This window comes from Cyanistes caeruleus, chromosome 5, assembly GCF_971803275.1.
Source record: "Cyanistes caeruleus chromosome 5, bCyaCae1.hap1.1, whole genome shotgun sequence".
Taxonomy (NCBI): domain Eukaryota; kingdom Metazoa; phylum Chordata; class Aves; order Passeriformes; family Paridae; genus Cyanistes; species Cyanistes caeruleus.
The window spans coordinates 17087107-17108258 of record NC_141705.1 but is presented as its reverse complement, the minus strand read 5'-3'; the positions used below and the strand labels follow the sequence as shown (position 1 = coordinate 17108258).

At 35.4% G+C, this 21152-nt stretch overlaps 1 protein-coding gene across 12 annotated transcripts in view; it reads left to right on the top strand.

The window, feature by feature from the left end:
* Positions 1 to 21152, top strand: part of KCNIP4 (potassium voltage-gated channel interacting protein 4) — a 383084-nt gene that overhangs the window by 284801 nt on the left and 77131 nt on the right. The window contains exon 1 of one of the 12 annotated variants that reach the window (XM_023925429.2): positions 5994 to 6445. The exons of the other annotated variants lie outside the window; for them this stretch is intronic. Coding sequence (XP_023781197.2) covers positions 6334 to 6445 — 112 coding nt within the window. The 5' untranslated portion in view covers positions 5994 to 6333. Of the gene's footprint in view, positions 1 to 5993; positions 6446 to 21152 lie in introns of those variants that run through there. 12 annotated transcript variants of the gene reach the window in all.

The window sequence follows — 21152 nt, the reverse complement described above, 5'->3', positions numbered from 1 at the left end:
TGGCAATGTTTTTCTTGTGGGATTCCTTTCAGCTCCTGTTTTCAGATCAGTAATGGCAGCAGTCCTTTGATATTGATCAAAGCAAGAACAAAAGCTTAGAAGCAAGTCATAAGGTGAAAAAAGGAAAAAAGAAATGAAATCCCACGCCACAACCTAGAACATTTATACAGCTATAACTACAATATTATATTAGTGTAATTTACTTCTCAGACCAAAGCTTTAGAAGCTTAGATATCATATTTTCTTCCTTGATTACAAACCAGTGAAATTTATCTTGCCTGTACAGATGTTGAATTTTTCCTTTCTCAGCTGTATTCACTTACAGTCATTAAAATCTAGGGCTTTTTTACTTAGTGTAAATATTAAAGATGATATATGAAGCCTGACAAATTTAATCTTGCATAATTAAACTCTACCTTGCTCTTCTAGCTACCAAAAATCTCCCTGCAATTCTGTCTGGATAAGTAATTTGCTGGTGCAGTATTGGGCCTAAGCAGCTGCAGCGCTGGTGAGATGAACAGTGTGATTCCATACATTAGCTTCATTTTTCTAAACATTTATGGAAGTTGCATGATGGACTGTGATTAGCTGTAGCAGCCTACAAAGGAGGTATTACATTCAAAATTATTCTACCCTGAGAATAATTCTTGAAAAGATATGTGTAAATTAATTTCTTCTCCTGGTTCTTGAAATGCTTTCTAGTGGACATAGTTTTCTTCTGCAGATTGAAGATAGAAACTTTTCTGTGTAGAAAATTGCTGTTTATTGCCTGTGAGTGAATTTCTCACTGGCTAACTAATAGGAGGATTGAATTCATTTTCCACCAGATAACTTGCCTAATAAACTTGGATTTGGCATGAAGAAGAAGCTGAAGTTCTTCCATTTGTCTGACCTGTTTGTAGGTGCCCTTTCTGTGTTTATCTGACCATTTCATTCTCTTTTGGCTGTCTAGCATGTCCCTATGGAAGAAGAGAATACAGAAAGAAGGGCAGCTAATTAATACTTCCAAATTTTGTTTCTATTTCTAACTCATCTGCAGTTTCCCTTTTCAGATACATTGGGGGAAAATATCAAATAGAGTCTAATGAACTATTACTCCCAGCCAATTAAGACACACACACACACACACATACAAATTAACTGCAATGCTGTACAGATTTTAACACCTAGGAAGGCAGTAAAATTCAAGTAAATTAACAAACAGTAATACATCCTAGCCTTGAAAACTGTTCAGTTTTGGTCAGCCCCATTGTACATTAGACAACAGCAAATCCAGGATGTCTGCACAGATATAAAGCTCATTCTCAGTGTAAAGAGAAAAGTCTGAAATGACTAATACTGTTTACAAACAGATGTTAAAAAGAAAATATAGAGAAAAGACAATAAACACATGAATGTATTAGGAATCCGATAGATTTTCTATAGGAGTCAGAAGAAATTTGAAAAGATGAAGAGTTTATAACTTCTAGTAAAAATTTCTTGTAAACATTAAAATAAAATCTATTTAAGAGAATTAAGGGAATTAAAAGAAAACACTTGCCATTTTACTGTGCTAATTACGCTGACAGATATAATCCAAAACCAAGTGCTGACTGGGATTAGTATAAAATAAGTATGATAATACCAGATAATTTTGAAAGGACTGGATGACCATATTAAATTTTGGGGAAATGTTGTATCCTTATATGCTAATAATTAAATTCTTATTATTTCGGTATTTTTAGAATTTAAAATTGTTTTATTCCTTAATTGTTCAATTCTTAGTGTCCTGTTGTTAAGCATTTGCTACTTCTTTTGATGTGTTAAATTAGAAGGAATTGTTTTTAAATCACAGATTGTCTCTGTTCATAGTCAACTTTGAAATTCATGAAATTTAATTTCCCATATCTAAGCTTTATAAATTATATTTGTGAGTGGTTTTTTTTCTTCTTAGGGAAAATGGATGGTATTCTACAAGCATACAGCAATCAGTTACAAAATGCACTTAGTGCATAGTACACTGTCCTATAAAAGGTGTCCTTTTTATATTATTTGTGTCCCACTCATAAATGTTTCTATTTAAAATGGTTAAAATAGCCAGTAATTAGTTGGGATTGGTTGTGGAAAAATGTTAGGACTCCAGAACTGGATCATTGTAGATGCCACTAATATGCACATATCTGCACTGTCCAGTTCAAAACTGGACATCTGTGCTTGGGATCTGTGCTTCCAGGTAATGTATGGCTTCTGCAGCATTTCAGCAACAGGTTCCTCTTGAATATTTATTTAGGAGAGAAAAATTCGTACTTGTGTTTATGCAGAGGTCCTGAGTTCCAGCTGAAGCTCTCCTGCTCAATCAGGCCAGTTTTCTTCCCCTCTGGCTCATCTTTTAGCAGCCTACTCCTGTAGCTGTAATATTTCCTCCTTAGGGCACTTCCAGCCTCCCTGGACTCCTCTGCCTTTCAGGTCTGCCTCCAAGAGGACTCTCAACCTTATCAAGCCAGTGTCTGTCCAGAAGTCCCAGGTGGCCCTTCTGCTGAGGCCTCTCCACAGTTCTCTAAGAACTGAAAACCCCATTTCACAATTGCCATCCCTGAGATGGCCTGCAAGCACCCCACTTCTCAGCAGGTCCAGTGAGACATGTCCCCTCCTTAGCTTCCTCATCAGCTGTGCTAGGAAGTCATCTGCCACACACCAGGAACCTTCCAAACTGTCTGCTCGCTGCTGTGTTGTATTTCCAGAAGACATTTGGCAAGTTAAAGTCCCCCTTGAGAACAAGGGCTGGCAATCATGACACTTCTCCCAGCTGCTTACAGAACATTTTGCGTGCCTCTTTGTCCTGATTAGGTGATCTGTGGCAGACTCCCACCATGGTATCTGCCCTCCTGGCCTTTCTCCTGATTCTCACCCATAAACACTCCACCCTACTGTCACTATCATTAAACTCTAGATAATCAAGACTCTCCCTAACATACAGGGCAGCCCCACTGCATCTCCTTCCTTGTCTGCTTCAAATCTTAATGGAGAAGAGTTTAAGGACAGTGGAAGATGCAATGGGATGGGCTAGCTTCATAACAAATCCTAGTACTTATTTTTATCCCTCTGTGCAACCTAGTGAAAAATCACAAGGAAGTTTGTGTGAACTTAAATGGATTGCTCGATCACCACCAGAATGCCTTGCAAAGTCAAAAATGAAAGTTGTATTTAGGGAAAGAGAACAAGCCAGAGCAGTCCTTGGATATTATAAGATCTCATCCCCTAGTTTCATTTCTTAAAAATTTTATTTAAAAAATAGATACATTATGGAAAAATTCTTTTTCTTTCAACAGCTTTTAAAATTTGTTTGTACTGTCAATAAAGGCACCACGTAAGAATGTGTCAGATAAATATTTGTTTTCAAACTATTGACCAAAATAAGTGTGTGAGAGAAATTGGAGTGGAGTTTGAATTTAGAAGAAAAAGCATACAAAGAGCTGCCATATAACAGAATGTTATATATACATTGTTGTATCTGTTACATGTATATAACAGAATGTTATAATCCCCTTATTCAAGATTGATTTAGTTTTCAAATGTTTTGGGGCATAGAATTTTTTTAAATTGAACTTCTTCCAGAAGAATTCACATCTCTAAGTAACAGTACTGTTTTAATCTGTTGCATGGTATATTGCAGGAAAGATTTAATGTATCACTTTCTTCTCCTTTCCACATAGTTTCTTATCCTTGCTGCTTTACTTTCTAGGGTTCAGGCTTGGAGACTGACAAATTCAGTGTGTAGTTCCCCTAACCTAGAGAACTGCCACGAGAAACAGCTGGAAAAGTCTTTTTATTTTTTAAGGAAGCATTAGAAGTCAGTAACTAGTTACATTAATTCAAGTGGATGTTCTCAGCTTATTTTTTTTTTAATTTAAACATTCTTCTGTAGTTCATTTGCTGTGCAGGTAGAGTGACCCCTAAAACTCATCGAATTTATAATCTTTCTCCCTTTCATCTTTTTTCAAGAGGTCCAGGCCTTTCTCCTTGTGTGAGAGCAGGAAGCAAAACCCAGGCTGTGTCTGGGACCAGTTCTTGCTGGGTGGCTTTCTACAAGTGGGTTGGCACCTTCAGTGGTGGAGTAGAAGGGCCTCTGCTCCCAAGAGTGGGCAGCTCAAAAACACAAGGGAGTCTGAACCTGCTGCATGAAAGGAGAGTGAGGACTGACATATTTCTCCATTTTAATAATTTCCCTGAGACCGTTTATTAAGATCAATAAGGCCTCTTTCACTGCTGTAGTGTGAGTGTGGCATTGTATTATGATTATTGTTTCTGCAATATTGTAAACATTTGCTCATGCTTCATCATTGAAGAAAAGGAACACAAATTTGAGAAAAAGAAAAGCCTACGTAGGAATAACCTCAAGGAAAAAGTAGAAGCCAGAGACGAGACTGAGGTCAAGATTAACATGTCAGAGCCTTAAAAGGAGAAGATGATATGGAATATCCAGAAATTGTAAAGAGGAAACAAAATGCTACTTTTCTTTTAAGAGGAGAAAACTTAACAGGAAAATGTTAATTCATTAACATGGAATTTGAGGTAAAAAGGATTGACATATTAGGAAGGTGCAAATATGGGACAGTGTATTTGGTTTGATTTATTTTTACTCTGCTTTCTTCTTAAGATGCTGTTTTAGCTTTACAGGTTAATGGGAAAGTGAACTGACACTCAGACTGAGAGCATATATAAACAATACAGAACTCACAACATTATTAAATACCCAGAAGTGTAAAACCAAAGAATATTCTTGCTTATATATTGACTAGATATAAGGTAAAATTAACTGAAGTAAACACATGCATTTTTGACTGAATAAAAATATGTAGATTCTAAAGTTCTGCTTATATTGTCCTTCAATGCATACAGCCTTCAAAGAAAACCAAAAAAAGCTGATAATAAATTGTAGATTACACTTTACTTTCTCTGCATGGTAGGCCATAAACAATACATTGTTAATGTTACAAGTTCTTAAGCTAATATAAAATTATAATGACTTTCTGAACAAAAGTAGAAGTACATGAACTTCTTGACAGTTAGTAAAACTTTTTTCTAGTCTAAAGAGCTTAGCAACTTGAGTAGTTGATACTGGGCATCATTTGTGTCATTCTGTTTAGTGCTGGATCATATGTTTTAATGAATAAAAATAATCAGATAATAAAATATTTTTTCTTAGGCTTCCATTCACTTTATTATTCACTTATTGTCATGCCTTGTATAGCAATTGATAGGATTTATTTAAATTTTTAGGATGGGCACAAGGGTAATAATTTAGGCATAACCTCGTATGGGTTATGCATGTGCTGCATAAATAATATTCAGAGAGTATTCTTCACACTGGGTATCTTCTTGGTAATCACATTAATAAACACAGGACAATTAGTTTTATACATACTGTCTAATAAATCAGCTGGGATTCTTTTTCCCCTGATGTGTAGTGTGGGAAAAATCGTCCCAGGAAAATGCCTAATACACATTAATGAATATCAGAGTTTAGGGTTCAGCACTTCTAGGTTCATGTCCTGAGGCAAAAAAAGCGCTGTTTTGTTTCTTAATCAATAAAGAATACATTCTCCCTGGCTGTGGATCAGGGGTTTGGGAAGTGTGTGTTTCCTTGACAGCATTATGTGTTGCTAGCTGGAGGCACTGATCATACTGATGTGTATTTCTTTAATTCCTATTCTCACTTTCAGTGAAGATTTAATTAGACACTGGTGATGCTTAAGAAGAGGAAAGGACAGCGTTTCTCTGATCATTGTTCTCCCTAATGCAGAGGGCGGTAGTTTTCTGACTCGCAGCATTTAGCACACGAAAACAGACGTCTGTCGTTAGCAAAGTGTTATTTCTCAAACTTAGCAAAAATCGTGCAAAGGGAAGCTGGGGAAAGGCTGTGAGGCTGGGGAGGATTGCAGCGTGTGGGTCCGGAGCAGAGTGCTGATAGCAGCGTGCTCCCGAGCGCAAGTTTCCAGAGAGCTTTTCCCCTTGGCACTGACACAGCCAAGTGTGCTCCGACACAGATGTTCCTCCAGCAGCTCTCAGGAACGCTGCTCCACGGATACAATGTCATACCCAGAGGCTCGGGGTCCACCTCAGCCTTCTGGGAGGACTGGCTACTGATGAAATCAAATGCTTAGAGAAGCATGAGATGCGGGGCTTTATCTAGTGTTTTATCTCAGCTAGAGTGGCTGCTGAAGTGCCACTGCTTGGTATAGTGGTGCTTTACACCACCGCAAATCTCTTCAAAGCAAACTCTGGGTAAAATCCTTTCATTTCCCTCTGATTGCAAACCGGTGTGAAGACTGGAATGATTTGCCTTTTGGAAGAATGTTGACTCTCGAGTGGGAGTCGGAGGGACTACAAACAGTGGGTATTGTTGTGATTATATTTGCATCTCTGAAGCTGCTTCATTTGCTGGGACTGATTGATTTTTCAGAAGGTAAAGTGGTCACTCACAGTTTGTGCTGTTTGTAGGTTTGGTGTCTGATCTGCTGAATTAGAGCATCAGCTATAAAAGCTGTGAAATGAAAAAAAAGGAAAAGTAAGAGACTAAAAACCCTGGTTTGCTTCTGTTGTTTTTGCTTTGTTATTGAAAACAGAAGTAGATGCTAGCATAAGATTTTTATTTTACAATGAATTTATGACTGTGAGAAGATGTTCATTAAAAAAAAACTTAAATAGTGAACATAACACCTGTCAGTTGCCTTTGAAAGCTGTTCAGTGCTACTGAACTTGGTATACCGATTTCAGTTCAGATCATGTTTACAAAAGGCTTTGCTCTGCTGATTTATGATGCAATTAGAGTTTTCTTCTGTATAAATATCTGTGTTTTAAAAGTCTGTTTCCTAGATAGATGCAATACACTGTTATTACAAGATGAGCTCTAGGATCAAGCCTGCTCTACATCTTTTAAAAAAAGGCATAGATGCCAACATTAAATGTGTGTATTTAAAATATATATCATTAATATATGTTTTAAAATTCCTGTTGCTTGCTCAAAATCTCGTCTGCTTTCTACTATATGGGTCATATCATTTCATCTACTCCCAAAGAGGGCTTCACATTAATTTATTCTGACTTTTATTTCTATACAAAGTGAGGGTTTATTCACATTTTATAGAAATGAGCTATTTCAGGTCAGTTATTACTGAGATTTTTTGCTGTCAACTTTTCAAGTTTCTCACAAAATGTCTGCTCAGTCACTGAAGCCCTTGCTCAAGAAATACTTGCTTTTGTCATTATGTTTGCTCAGTCCAAACCAATCCTTTTTGCTGGGTAACTGCCTTCAGTCAAAATCACACAGCCAAGGGGAGCACTCTAGTTTTCTGAAACATTAACTTTTCATCACAGAATAGGATCTTTGATGGATGTAGATTCACATAATAACCTCATAAAATTGTTCAGAGTGCTGATAAAATTTGAAATATGTAGCACTTATATAGTTACTGAACTACAGAAATAAATCATCTTTCAAACTGTTGTGGTGAGAATATATATTTGCTTTGTTACTATATAATGTATTGGTTATGGAATTACTTTTTCAGTTCTAAACAATGGATGATTTACCCCTCATAGCAGTGCTTACCTTCGGATTTTTTTATACTCTGGATGTGAAACATTTGTGACATGTAAAAAAATCATTGTGGTTATGGATTAGCTTCAGTTTTATATACATATGGTAACAAACAGAGAAAAAAGATTGAAATACAATACTGCTTTTTTATTACATATGTAGAGTTTGACCATTTTCCTGATTTCTCAGTGGTATTGCCATTAAGGCTGTGGGAAAAGGTTTATGTGATTTCAGCTCTATTAAATCACTGTTTAAAAAAAACCCTCTGAAATTACACTGATTTTAATAATAATCATAAGTTCAAGATGGTATATCAATTGAAGTATTACCTTTTTGTTCTAATGTACCTATTAGTATCACAGCATTTCTTCACATGATAATAATTTCACTCAAAAGTACCTAGCAACATAAACCAATACCTAAATGTAAAAAGATAAAACTTTGTTGATTTATTGATAATTGTGGTGTAATTCCAGTGACTTGAGGGATTTCCAGGTCCCCTGAGGCTGATATGTGCTAATCAACTCTTCCATCTTTGGGCACCACCACTACATAAAACAAGAATTCTGCCCCAAATGGTTAAGGAATATTTTCTAGTGTATTCAGAACTAGTGATTGTTCACCTACAGAATGCAAGGAAAGGTTTTCTGTTCACATCCAAGGAGGAGCCTATTTAAAATGCCAGCCTTGATCTGGAAACCAGAACAAGCAATGAGTCCTCCCCATCGACCACATGCAGGCTGGTCGTGGGTCATATGCTGAAACAAATCTGTTCCCATAGTTAAGCTTTCTGATTCCTTAAAATGCTTGTCTTAACATCCCTGATACATTGACTTACACTGCAAATATCACTGAAAGAAATGACAGCATGCCTGATGTTTGCTATTACAGGGCAGAGAAGACGGATAAAGGACAAATCTTTAGTTGCTAAGTTGCTACAACTCCACTGATTTTAATGCAGTTCTGGTGAAGAAGAGCCTGACTTACCCTCATCTCCATGAGAAAACAGGAGAACCCAGTCAATCTACTTAGTTTTACTGAATGAACTGAATCACGGAATTAGCTTGGTTGGAAGAGACCTTTGACATAATTGAGCCTAACCTATATTACTACAGTGTTCAACAGTTAGCAGGATAGAGAGAAGCCTGATTTTATCCTCTGTCCCAAACTAGGGAACGTTATTCTGCTTCATCCATTCTCCATTTTCCAGTAAGTAGAAAACAGGCCAGAATGAAGATAAAGCTGGCTTCACTGGAGCCAATAAGCTATTCCAGTTAAAAGGACAGAATGGAATCAATACAACTTTTACTAGGAGAGATTGAAACTCCATGTCATGGGGTAGCTTTACGTTTAAGACAGTCAATCTCTTTCCCTCTCCCTCCATTACTTTGAAAGTGGTTTGACACTGACCATTATCCTCCCTCCAGCTTCCTTGCCTGGAGCTTTTTCTGCTGGGCAGCTTCACTCCAAAGCTTTTCTTTTGTTACTCAAACTGGAAGGGGAGGAGAGGAGGGAGATCAAACTGAAACAGTGGATTAGAGCAGTGAAGCAACAGGGCCAGGCTTAGAGGGAATTCATCCACCAGAAACTTGGAGAGGAGAGATGGCAAAATGAAGGATTCACTTCACATTTCTGTCCAGAACAGCTGTCAAGTAGTAGGTATGCAGAGAGATTATCCAAATATGTGAGAAACTTTTTAAAAATCAGAGAACTGCAAAATCAGTCTTTGGAAGGACAAACTCTATGCCTTTTCCTACATCATGCACTGATTTTATCTTGAAATATAATGTCTCCTACAAAAATGTTTTTCTTTTACTTGTGAATAGAATCAGCCATTGTTGCAATCTATTTTATACTCCCTTATTCCTTTCTTATTCCTTACACTAATCTCTAACAGTCCCCAGAGTTTGTTGTTATCTTTCAAATCCTTATTCAGACATAAATGTCATGTTTGGCATGTGAATGTTTTATGAGCTCTATATCTTTTGGTTAGTAGGACTCACTGGTGTCTGTATGACTTTAAACTCAATAGACTATTGGTAGGTAAGAATATTTGATCTTTAGTTTCTCCTACAGTGATGCAAAGAAAAGACCAGTTCACTTGCAGTTATCAATAAACATATTTGGCTGCAAATTCAACTGTTTAGGTAAGTAATTTGTTGCTTTAGTTACAAATTGGAAATTGGTTTGGGGGTAAATAAAGGTAATTTTTAATAGAGGTAGTTTTCTGCCTTAGGATATATTTGCTCTCTGCAGGTACAGAAAGAACTTTTTTTTCTCTCTAACCTAATCTGGATGGACAGAAGTCACCTCCAGTCCAAAAGTCATGTTAGTGAATTTATCTGTTCTGTCACACAGACTGCTAAAATGTGGCCTCTTTCCTAGTTCAGATACTTAAAAGCACAGAGAGGATGTTGGGTCTGTCTGCAACCATCTGTGTTAACACGTTGTTAGTTACCCTTACCCTTAAGTTACAGCTCAGCAAAACCAGTAAGTTTAAAATATTGTCTCAAATGTAGTATGACTCTCACCCTTATGATACAGGGGAAGACATGCTGCTGAGAAATTCTCTATTGCATCATATTTTCTAAGAAAAATAATTCCAAAAATCATGGGAATTTTCTCCTTCTCTGCATGTGGCTGACATGAATGATCCTAATTTGAATGTCCCCTCCATCCACTGAATGTTGTGCTACAAGTCCAGCTTCCAACTGACTCTCCTATGCTGCTCCCTCTCCTGTATAACTTCAGCCAAATGGAGTGCAATGTAGCATAATTCCACAATAAACAGGCAAAAATATGCCATGCAGCAGAACATATCCCCTCGGCTTTTGTCAGCAGCTGCTTATAACACCTGTTCTCAGAAAGATGTTCAGTTAACGTGTCGTAAAATGATCACTTCCTACTTGGCTTTTTTCTTCTCCAGACAATGCAGAATTAATGGAACTACTTTATTCTGAGTAACCCATCCCTGTTTGCAAACCTTGACAGACATTTTGGATTCAAGGTCTCTGAAGGAGAGTCAGTCTATTGAAGTATCTATAAAGTGCACCGCAGAGTTACTTTAGAAGACCAGGTGTGAAACTACATTCAGTGCAGTTTTAAATCCAGCCTTGATCCAAATAGATGTAAAACTGAGGTGTGAATTTCAATATACTCATTTATATCATATATTTCAGTATGCTTATGCTGGATGCAAGACAGGCTGTGAAACTTGCTGAAACTTGCAACCATCGTAATACTCATCCTCAGGGTAGTTGATGTTCTATTTACTTTTCACCTATCCTCAAAAAGTAGGCTCCTCCAGGCTTGGGAGAATAGTTGTGTTTGTAAAACAATGTCTTGATTAACCTTAGTGTTATTATATGAAAAGTGAATTTTTTACTTTGTTTTGCTTTCCTTTTAGTTTAGTGGTTTTTCTGCCTAGACCTAATGACATAATGCAAAAATGGCATAATAGTGTAAAGTAATGTGGTCAGCAAAGAACAGCAAGAATCATTCTTTCATGTCAAAATGAGAGAAATCAAGCTTTTATCAAAACAGGAATAAAATGGGACAATTTGCATGAAAGTTTTGAGGAAGGGCGTGTAGTTTTATGAAGATCTTTTCATCAATTGCTTTCCATGCTTTCCAATTCTTCAGGGAATTTTAACATCCAGATCAACTAAGTCACTGTGGAAGAGGTCACTTTAGATCCACATCAGTCTGAATTGAAAATCTAGGTGCTGTTTGAAAAATGGTGAGAAATATTTAAGAGATGTTTACAAATATTACCAGGAATATTTCTGTAAGGATTACATGTATCCTATCTCTTCATGTGGGAGTTCACAGATCCTCTCGGGTTTAGGTTCATGCAGGATATTTGCCTTCTAACTTGGGCAGGGCTGCTTCTGGCCATCCTCTTCTGGGAGAACCCTTCCCTTCAATCATTAGATTGTCTACTTTGTACTCTTGATGATTTATTTTTTTTTCCAAGAAAGTACTCATAGTAATTGTCATTTTAAATTGGCTGTGTGCAGGTAGAGAAGTTTCCACTTGTATTCATCTTTGCAAAAGTAGAGGTGCTTTTGAGCATCATTTGAAGTTTCTGTAATTCTGAGTATTCATCTTAAGAAGATTATTTATCCAGCTATCTCTTGGCCATTTCTGGCCAAGATCCATGTATTTTGAAAGGAAAGGAGATATTTTCTCCCAGAATAAAAATAAAATCACCCAAACATAAAGGCAGGTGATGTATATTTGATATCTGCAGCAAAGTCTGCATCTAACCATCATATCTCAGAGCATGGATACCAGGAGCTTCCTACAGAATGCCCTGATTAAGCATTTTCCCTGTGCACTCCACCACTGCTCCATATCCAGGCTGCTTTTAAAATGTAGCTGTGGATAAAATAATTCATTTTAAGATGACAAAAATTTGATATGACAAAATGGCTTCTGAAAAATAGCTACACTTCCTGGTCAGCTGAGAATAGGTGTGGAGAGAAAAGCATTGCCTATTCTCTAATGTACTTTAATGCTGAGAATCTAGAAGGCCTTGATGTTGGAATAAGATATTTGCAGACATGAATAATCATTGCCTAAAATTCTGTAGAAAAAGATTGAATATACACAATGATGGAATGACTGAACAAAACAAAAAAAATCATAATAATGTACTTATTATAAATAATGCAGTCACCTTTAGTGTCTTGAATCTTAAATTATTTGTTCCATGCATTTTTTGATCAGAGTTCTTTGGCCTTTTATATTAATGAGATATGGGAGATACTCAGTGATTTTGTAGGGATTTATGTATCTGATTATGTGTAGACCTATTTGAAACATCGAAATTTACAAAGCATCTGAATCTGTTCAATGTAATGCAAAAATAATAACATAATTTAGAGATATTATGCTATAGTTTTATTGTCTAGCATGCATTTTATCTCATAATAAAAATACTTACAGAATTACCTTGGGGAAAAACTGAAAAAGCAGTCGGAAAGCTCATTTTGCTGTCTTGTCTGTGTGTCTGCTTCATGTCACTAGAGCAGTATGAGGAAGCACAGATGAGACCATTCTGTTTATAGAAATGAAATATGCCCTTCCAAAGCCTAGTCAGTGAACTTTTAGAAATAGGGCAACAATAGATTGATTGCACATGTGTATGCATGTATGTCCATTTAATGAAGAAAGAGGAATAATTTAAAATGAAGACTTTGTGTACCAAGTTTTAAAAGTGGGTAACTTTTGACAGATATCTCAAGAAAACATCTATAGCGTGGAAGGTCTGACATAGGTACAGATAGGTCAATTTAATGTTTCTTCTTAGAAAAAGCCATTACTGATCAATGTCTGTAAATTATGCTACTGCTAAATAATATATATTTTTATGTTAATATGGTAGGATACCATTTTGATTGATTATTTGATAATTGCTTGTAAGTAGATTGATAGATTCCATATGTGCATTTGACCAATTTTTGAATACATATATATATATATATATATATATTTATGAAGAGACCTTGTCTATTTCTGATAGATATTACCCTTATTTTGAGAACATTTTCAGTCTTCCACTAATCACTTAAGAAAAAATAAATTATGTCATATGAACCAAATCCTTGTTTAGACAACACAGCTTTCATAAATTGAAAGGAAGGATATTGATGACTGAAATGAGTTAAACCAAAATGCAGTGCAGCAGTTTGGTGACTGTTTTGTAATGCTCCCAAAGGAGGCTTGTTTCTTGCAGCTGAAACTGCTGGGCTTGAAGCGGCAGAGTGGAATTAGAGAAATTTGAGAAAATATAGTTTAAAAAAAAGGGCAAAAAGAGTCTAGTTTGTTTAGTGGTCAACCACCAAATGAATAAGTAACAAGGTAAGGAGGGCCTCGATTTGATTTTTTTTTTTTAAATAAAATAGAAAAGTTAGGAAAATAATTCAGCTTGTGAGTTTCAGAGAATTAGATTTCTATATGTCATTTGTCAGTGATGGTACATTTGAGCATGTACTCTTGTGCAAGGACAGGAAATGTAGCATTCCCTGCTCAAAACAAAATTTTATGTTTCTGAGTGATCTGATGGGATCTCCTTACTAAGCTGTGATTCTTCAGGCAGTTGTAGTGGCAGAGGGGCCGGTTTCAGCCTAGATGTATCTAAAAAATGCAGCCATAATGTTTAACCTGTGTTCTAGCAGTTTGGTCTGTATCCTTCTTGTACTGTAAATACTTTAGATTTCTTTCTTTCTCAGTAAAAGACAGTGTTCTGGGTTTTACATGTCATGATGAAATTTGAGCTGAGGCAAAATTTGTCCGTTAACATTTATCTTGCAAAGTTATATTAATGAAGAAATTATCTGAATTTCTTCCTTTGAGACAGTAACAGAAGAATATCCCACTTGATATGAAGTGGCACTCCTGGGGAAAGGTATCACTTACTACAAGTGGTGGAGCAATGGTATTCTTTATACTGACATACTTACTGCTAGTTACTTTTTATAGGAATACTTGTGATTAATATCCTTCTACTATTGGCTAATCTGCAATCACCCTGTATTTCTTCTGTAGTTTGAATTGTTTATAAGTTTCTTCATTATTTCCCTGTTGTCAGTAACTTCAATTGCATCATTGAAAGAATCACAAATAAATAGATAGCCGGGTGGGCATTCAAGAACTCTCATTGTGATTTCTTTCCTTTTTGACCTTAGAAAATCTAGAAAATGGTGAAAATTATACTGATTAACTCATGGGTTGTTGTGAGAATGAGTAGGTTGAAAAAGTGGCATCCACTGCTAAAGCAGGGAGGCCATATGGTGAGTATTGAGAGACAGACATCAAGAGATTTGCTTAATCTCATTGTCAAAAGCCAGGTTTGAAACTTGAACATGGTGAGTGATAAAAGCTTCAAACTGTAGAGACTTTTAAACCAAAAAATCACTCTGAATCTAGATAGAAAGGAGTTTGCATTAGTCAATATCCAAGACTTCTTATTTTTTACTAGGAATAGCATATATTTTCTTGTTGAGACTGCACATAGTCTCATATTCTGACAAAAAGCAGTTTTAGAATATATTGCAGTAAGATTTTGACTATAGCATAGTGAGTACCTTATGTTGTACTCTTATACACTATCTGCAGTTACAAATGCTTCATATTATGTATTATTCTTAATTCAAAAATTTGTTTCTTCTTTTTTTATTATGAATAATGTATTTGTTTAAACTCATATGTATATATATGGAGAGAAGTATAAACTCCTTTATGAGATACATAGCTCATAGAATGCATTTATATGTATATGCAATGAAGTATGTATGAGAAATAATTTTAGATTTAAATTTATGGTCTACTAAGTGTTGGAGTCTGGGATACAGTGTGTGCCCTTGTTTCTGATACTTAGTTCTAAGATCCAAAAAAACACTGAATTTCATATAATATGAAATTCATGAGCATGTTTTCATGGTGATACATGAAAACAACTGTTAAAGTTAGACAGAAAAAGCTAAAAGTGTGAGTGTGTAGATTAGAGAGTTTTCTTAAGTCACTGGGTGAAAAAGTTAGTTTAGAAAACAGAAGACAAGATGGAAGATTTAGGGTGTTGTCTCTTGTCCTTCTTTCTTCTTCATGTTCTACTTCTAGAAGTTTTTAAGTAATAGTAAGTGATTGGTTAGAAAATACCACAGTGCAGCATACAGATAATAGGTCATTAGGTCATTAAAAAAAAATAATATATGTGTCTATTGTTAATTGGGTAAGAATAAATAAATATTCTTATATAAATATATAAATATAAAGAATATATAATGTTAAAAGAACAGCGCTGTTCAGAGCCATTTTGTCCTTTCAAACACAAAGTGTGCCTCAAGGCCTTGTTGTACCATCAGAAGAAAGAAATGTACAGATTGTACAAATGAAAATGTACAAAGTGATTTAAACTTGTGCAGGTAATCTAGAGAGACCTGCCAAGTTTTGTAATGAACTTCCAATAAACACGAGAAACAAGATTCTAATGAGCTCGAGAGTTTTCTCCAAACCTAGAGAACAGAGATAAACAGAGCTCCCCACAAGGGAAGATCCCAAAAGAATTCAGTCCAAAGGAGACTGAGAAATCCAAGAAAATAAAGAAAAATACAGAAGAAATACAGCAAGATCAGAGAGAGAAAAAAATAATTTTTTAGACAAAACTTACACTAAGTGCAGGTAAATGAATTTGCCATATTTCACAGGCTGAAAACTAAAAAAAAAAATCTTAGGTGGTTGTTTGAAATATTTGAAATACAGGGCTTATTTCTCAGTCTTTTTCTTGTGTGAACAGTTTTTTAATACAACAAATTTTTAATAAAATGCATTTTTAATTTCAGCATGAGATTCTTTTTGTTATTAAAGTGTGGTGTTTTCCTGTGGATTCCATTTTCTCACACATTGGAAATAGAATTCATTTTAATTTAAAATTTTAAAATAAACTATAAATAATTTTAAAGATTTTTTTTCTTAGTTTAATGTTGTATATAGTGTTTTTCTTGTTATATTTCAGTAATGATGCACTGAAAATAAATTTTTTGTTATCTCAGTAATAAGTATATGCCTGACATTGCTTCAGTTCTTTCTCCCTCTGGGCAGTCTTCTGTCCTCATTACTGAAGTCACTAAATGGAGCCAAATCAGTTAACTTGGAATAATCATTTTGGGATTGGATTCAGCCCCTGATGCTTGGGTAGATTAGAAAAATGTAACTTTTCTACTTGTTTTTCTCAGTTGAAAAAGTCTAATGAATTGTAGTAAATACAGAGATTTACATATGCCCATCACTTTACTCTCAGAATACTGTGCACAAAGCAGCATTCCAAATATAGCAACCAACACAAAAGTGTAGGCTGTTTTTATAGAAGTAGAGAACCTCAGTGTATTACCAATAAATGGATGCTTCAGTTGTATATCCATATATTACCATGAATTTCTGCTTCTAGCTTTTTTCCAATTGGAGACAAAATTGCTGAAAATAATGTTATTAAAAGCTTTTATTCAGATCTCTTTTATCCATGCCAGGTTAAACTTGTATCTCATAGATGGATGCTTGAATAGGAGTATCTGAAGTATTATAATTAAGTAAAATCCTGAGTAGCAAATTCTTGCTCTTATGAATTTTATTACATGGTGCAATTTTGTGTTATTTGTATAACAAGAGACAGTAGTTGCATCAATTCTTTTGGTTATTATTTTAAAAATTAGATTTTCTGCCTAAAGGCTTTACAGTTCAGGGCTGTTTCTCTTTGTACCACTTCAGAAGCAGCCAGAGAGAAGGCTGGCAACACAGGGAGCAGCAATCTCATTTCAAGTTCTCTGCTGCTGAGAAGGAACAAGTAGCAGCAGGTCAATATTTATGGCAGCTCGTACTTTCTGCACTCTGCATGGCATCCTAACCTGGGATATCTGATGGCAGGGAGAGAGGAGAGATTCAGTGCAATGCCCACGTGAATGGAAAGCAGAGCAGAGTGGTTTCTACAATCTTCTGGAGTGTTGGGGATGTGGCAAATGAAATAATTATATGCAGCAATATGACTGAGCATGAGAGTTTATGCTGTGTGGATAGGTCAGCCATGACCAGGATCATTGCAATGGATGCACATTTTTAAGGAGAGCTTTGAACTATAATAGGTTAATTCATTAATCACAGCATGGTTTGTTAAGGACCTGATGATGTTAGCAACCTTTTAAGAGTGGATAAAAAAAAGAGAACAAATATGGGGATGTGGAGGGCAGATACAACACCAAAAAATTAAACTGCTTAGGATTTTCTGTTCTTGCCATTTTTTCAGGGAAATATAGTTATTCTTACTCACTATATTGAATGATTAGTGAACACTTGAAAACCAGCTGGTTTCAAACAAAGAAGCCTGATAATGCAGGACTACTAATGATGATTATGAAGATAAAGATAATAATGAAGATGCTCTGTTTTTTAGAAGACTTGAACTATGAGTTTAGGGGCAGATCTCAGAGGAAACTTTTCAGCAAATTAAGCCACATCAATTCAGTTCCTAGAAATTGATCTTTGTGACCCAGTTTTGACACCTTCATTTGAAAATTTAGTTTAAGCACTAGTGATTCTTTGCATGCTATTTATCCTTAACATAAAATCCTTTCCTTTTGAAGTTTTTTATGGTTTTTAAGTTGTATGATCAATCTCCATGGAGATGAATCCAGACATGTCTAAACCATGTGGTTTGGTGTGGAGTGTAGTGGACTCAGATATCCAGGGCTCTGCCTGGAAAGTACATTAAATTACTTCACACTGAGAAAACAATTTTTAGAGTCTTGGTTTATGAACATATCCCTCATTTATGTTTCAATAAAGACTAGTTTTACCCTGCAGGAAGTATGAAGCATTATTTAACACCAAGTGATTTACATTGTTTTACTATGGTACTACACAGTTGTACATTTCTGAGGAAAAATTAACTTTATAATAGTTTTATTACTTTAATCCCATGATAATTGAATTCATAAATTCTTGCTTTGCAATTTATTTGAGAATGGTTAAGAGAGTGTAATTGTAAAAATTGATGAAACCTTGTGCTATCTCTAGCTGGATATTTTAAAAGAAAAGTAGTAGCATTCATATTTTCTGTTGCTTTCTTTTCAGTTGTGGTCTTTTTGCAAAACATTTTTCTATGTTAAAACCTGTTTTAGTTCCTGAAAAATTATATAGAGGATTTTTTTCTGTGTCTTCTTGGCTCATTATGCAAAGGAGAAAGGAGAAAAAAGTTGACAAGTTAGAATTGAGGTTTTGCTTATTTTTCTTTAATGCTTATGTAGAGAAACTGAAAACACAAACTTTTCACAGAACTAATTTGGGAATTCATGGGGTTCATAGGAATATGAACTGACAGAATATGGTAAGCCTTCACCTGAATTGATGTTTTCTGATTATCTTATTTAATATCCATTTTACTATTTGATAAATATTTTACACTTTAATTGTTTTGTTCATTCCCAATGCTTTCAAGAAAAAAAAAAGAGTAAATTTTCTATATTCTTACCCTAAATGTATTCCTTTAATATAAAATTATCCTCTCATCATCCTAGGTAGTTTGCACTTTTCAAGAGTGCTTGGAAGGTTTAAAAGCAGACAGAAGTACCAAGTTGTCTTACAGCTGGGATCCAGAGAAACTCAATAGTGGACACATTCTAACTGAAACATCCATGTGACAGCCCATCTCTTGAAATTTTCACCCATTTCTGTCTGCCTTATTATATTAGTAGGGTGAAAAAATAATTACACTATGCTAGTACATATGTTAAGACACAGAGAGGTGTTTAAGGCCTAGAAGTTTGAAGTTGGATATCTGAACTTGCTGTCCTTCTGTAAATCCTGAATTGCACTCTGGTTTTCATACTGCCAGATATATGTGTGTTTCCTCTGGCACATCTTTTCCAATTACTAAACATCCTGTTTCCAAAACATTGCTTTACAATGACAACAGAGGGCAACCTGAGTAATTTGTATGTATGGTACTTTCATGATAATTAAAATGGGCTCCAGACTGGGTATGCTTTGGGGAAATCACTAATCTTCCTTGAATTATCATATCATTAAATGTGCAAATGTCCATTAGGTATATGAAATTAATCATGTAACATGATATATTTAACAAATTAACATGGTCATGCTCTGTGTGTAATGAAGAAGGAAAATACACTACATATTTGCTTTCTGTAGTACCATGATGTGTTCTTGCAATAGATGTTGGGATTTTCTAAAAACTATTTTTGTCTGCAGATATTTTTTTTTTTTTTAATTGCAAATTTTCCTGCATACACATCTTCCTAGTTCCCCATCCCCAGAAAGGCTGGTATGTGATCATATTTTTGGATGATTGTTTTGTGGAAGATCAGCCATCACTAAATGCTCAATAACTGTATTTCACTTAGTGTCTGTCAGTTTGTATGTTTGACACCAGTCAGCTCTTTGTCATTCAACAGCAGGATAGAAAGTATCTCTGGAAGTGCTATTTTAAACTAAAATTGAAATCTCAGATTTTTTCACTTCAGTCACCACATCTGTCATCCTGCAGTCCTCAGAAATGCCGTGTTTGTCAGTTGGAGTGAGAGGAGGATGGAAGCAACCTCTGAATAGCTCAGTGTTACCTTATTTCTTGTCCTATGTGTAAACCAAAATGTTAAAGGCCAAATTGTTATACTAAAGTGAAAGTTAAAATTCACTTTTAAAAATGCATTTCTTGATGTTATGGTAGCAGATAGTGTTTTATTTCAATCAATGAACACAATACCATTTCTTGATGCTACATGTTTCAATTTTTTTCCCTTACCCTCCTAGAAGTAGTAGGACATTAAAAATTAAATAGCAAAAATTAATTCAAACTTTGGGATTTACAGCCCTTGCTGAAGGGGACAGATTCATGAGTAAGGCTGGGCTGGGATTAACTCAAGTGATTCTCCTTCAAAATTATTATGACTATATGTAAGGTACTGGACTATGAAGGTGTGAATGTGTGATAATGCACTGGAAGTGTAATAAGCTTAAAGAAGGAATGGAGGACCATTTGTCAAATGTATGTCAAAAATATCACCTGACAGTCCCCCAGTTTAAGACTATATTTCAAAAATCTGTTTAAAATGAAACTGAGTCAAAATTATCTGAAGGTTGCCTACAGAGCTCTTTAATGGTGATTTATTTTGTGGTTGTATATTGTAATAATGAATCACAAAAAGCTTCCTAGAGCACAAATGATCTATTTGTGTTGTAAATGTTAGCCACCAAGACAATATTTGTCCACAAATTCTTGAAACACCACTAGGAACTCTAACTAAAATGGAAGGAATGAAACTATGACTAATTATTCATGTCCACAGCTAAACTGATGGAATTAATTGAAAAATAATGGTAACTGTCAAAGCAAACTAAAACTGCCGATATTTATTGGGTTAGATGTTCCTGTTTTCTCTAAGTTGGGTACTGCAGTGGTGCTGCCTTGTCTTCTGATAGCTGTGTTCACAGGCTGGATCTACATGGAGCACTGTCCTCATTTAAAGCTGTGTCTTACCTCACTTTAACCTTTAGTCTAACACTGGCTCCATGTGACAAACAGCCTGCCAGACCACTGGCCTGTGAGCAGGGGCTGTGACAGTGCCTGGGATGTTAGCAGGGTATGTTGCTCTGGAGACAGACAACCCTTTTCCTCCCCTTTCCCCATGTGTATTTAAAATACACTCAGTGCTATGTACACATCATCAGCAAAGCAAATTTCAGACAGCAGAGACTATGAATAATATTTTCAGCGTAATCGAAATGAACTTCAGGCTAAAAAACCTCTTATTATTCCTTCTTCAACAATATTTTAAATTAGGTTAATACACGCCAAGGCATTTTACCTGTCACATTCAAATGAAGGCAGTGAGCCATATGCTGGTTATTTTTCTGAATACCTGTTTCATGTGAAAGCTATTTTTAATAAGAACTCACAGTTGTGACAGTTCACAGTATACATTTATAATGTATAGCTACTCGGGGCTTGTCCTGCATTTTCTGCCAATTTCCATTTCTTCATGAAGAACCATGGAATATAATC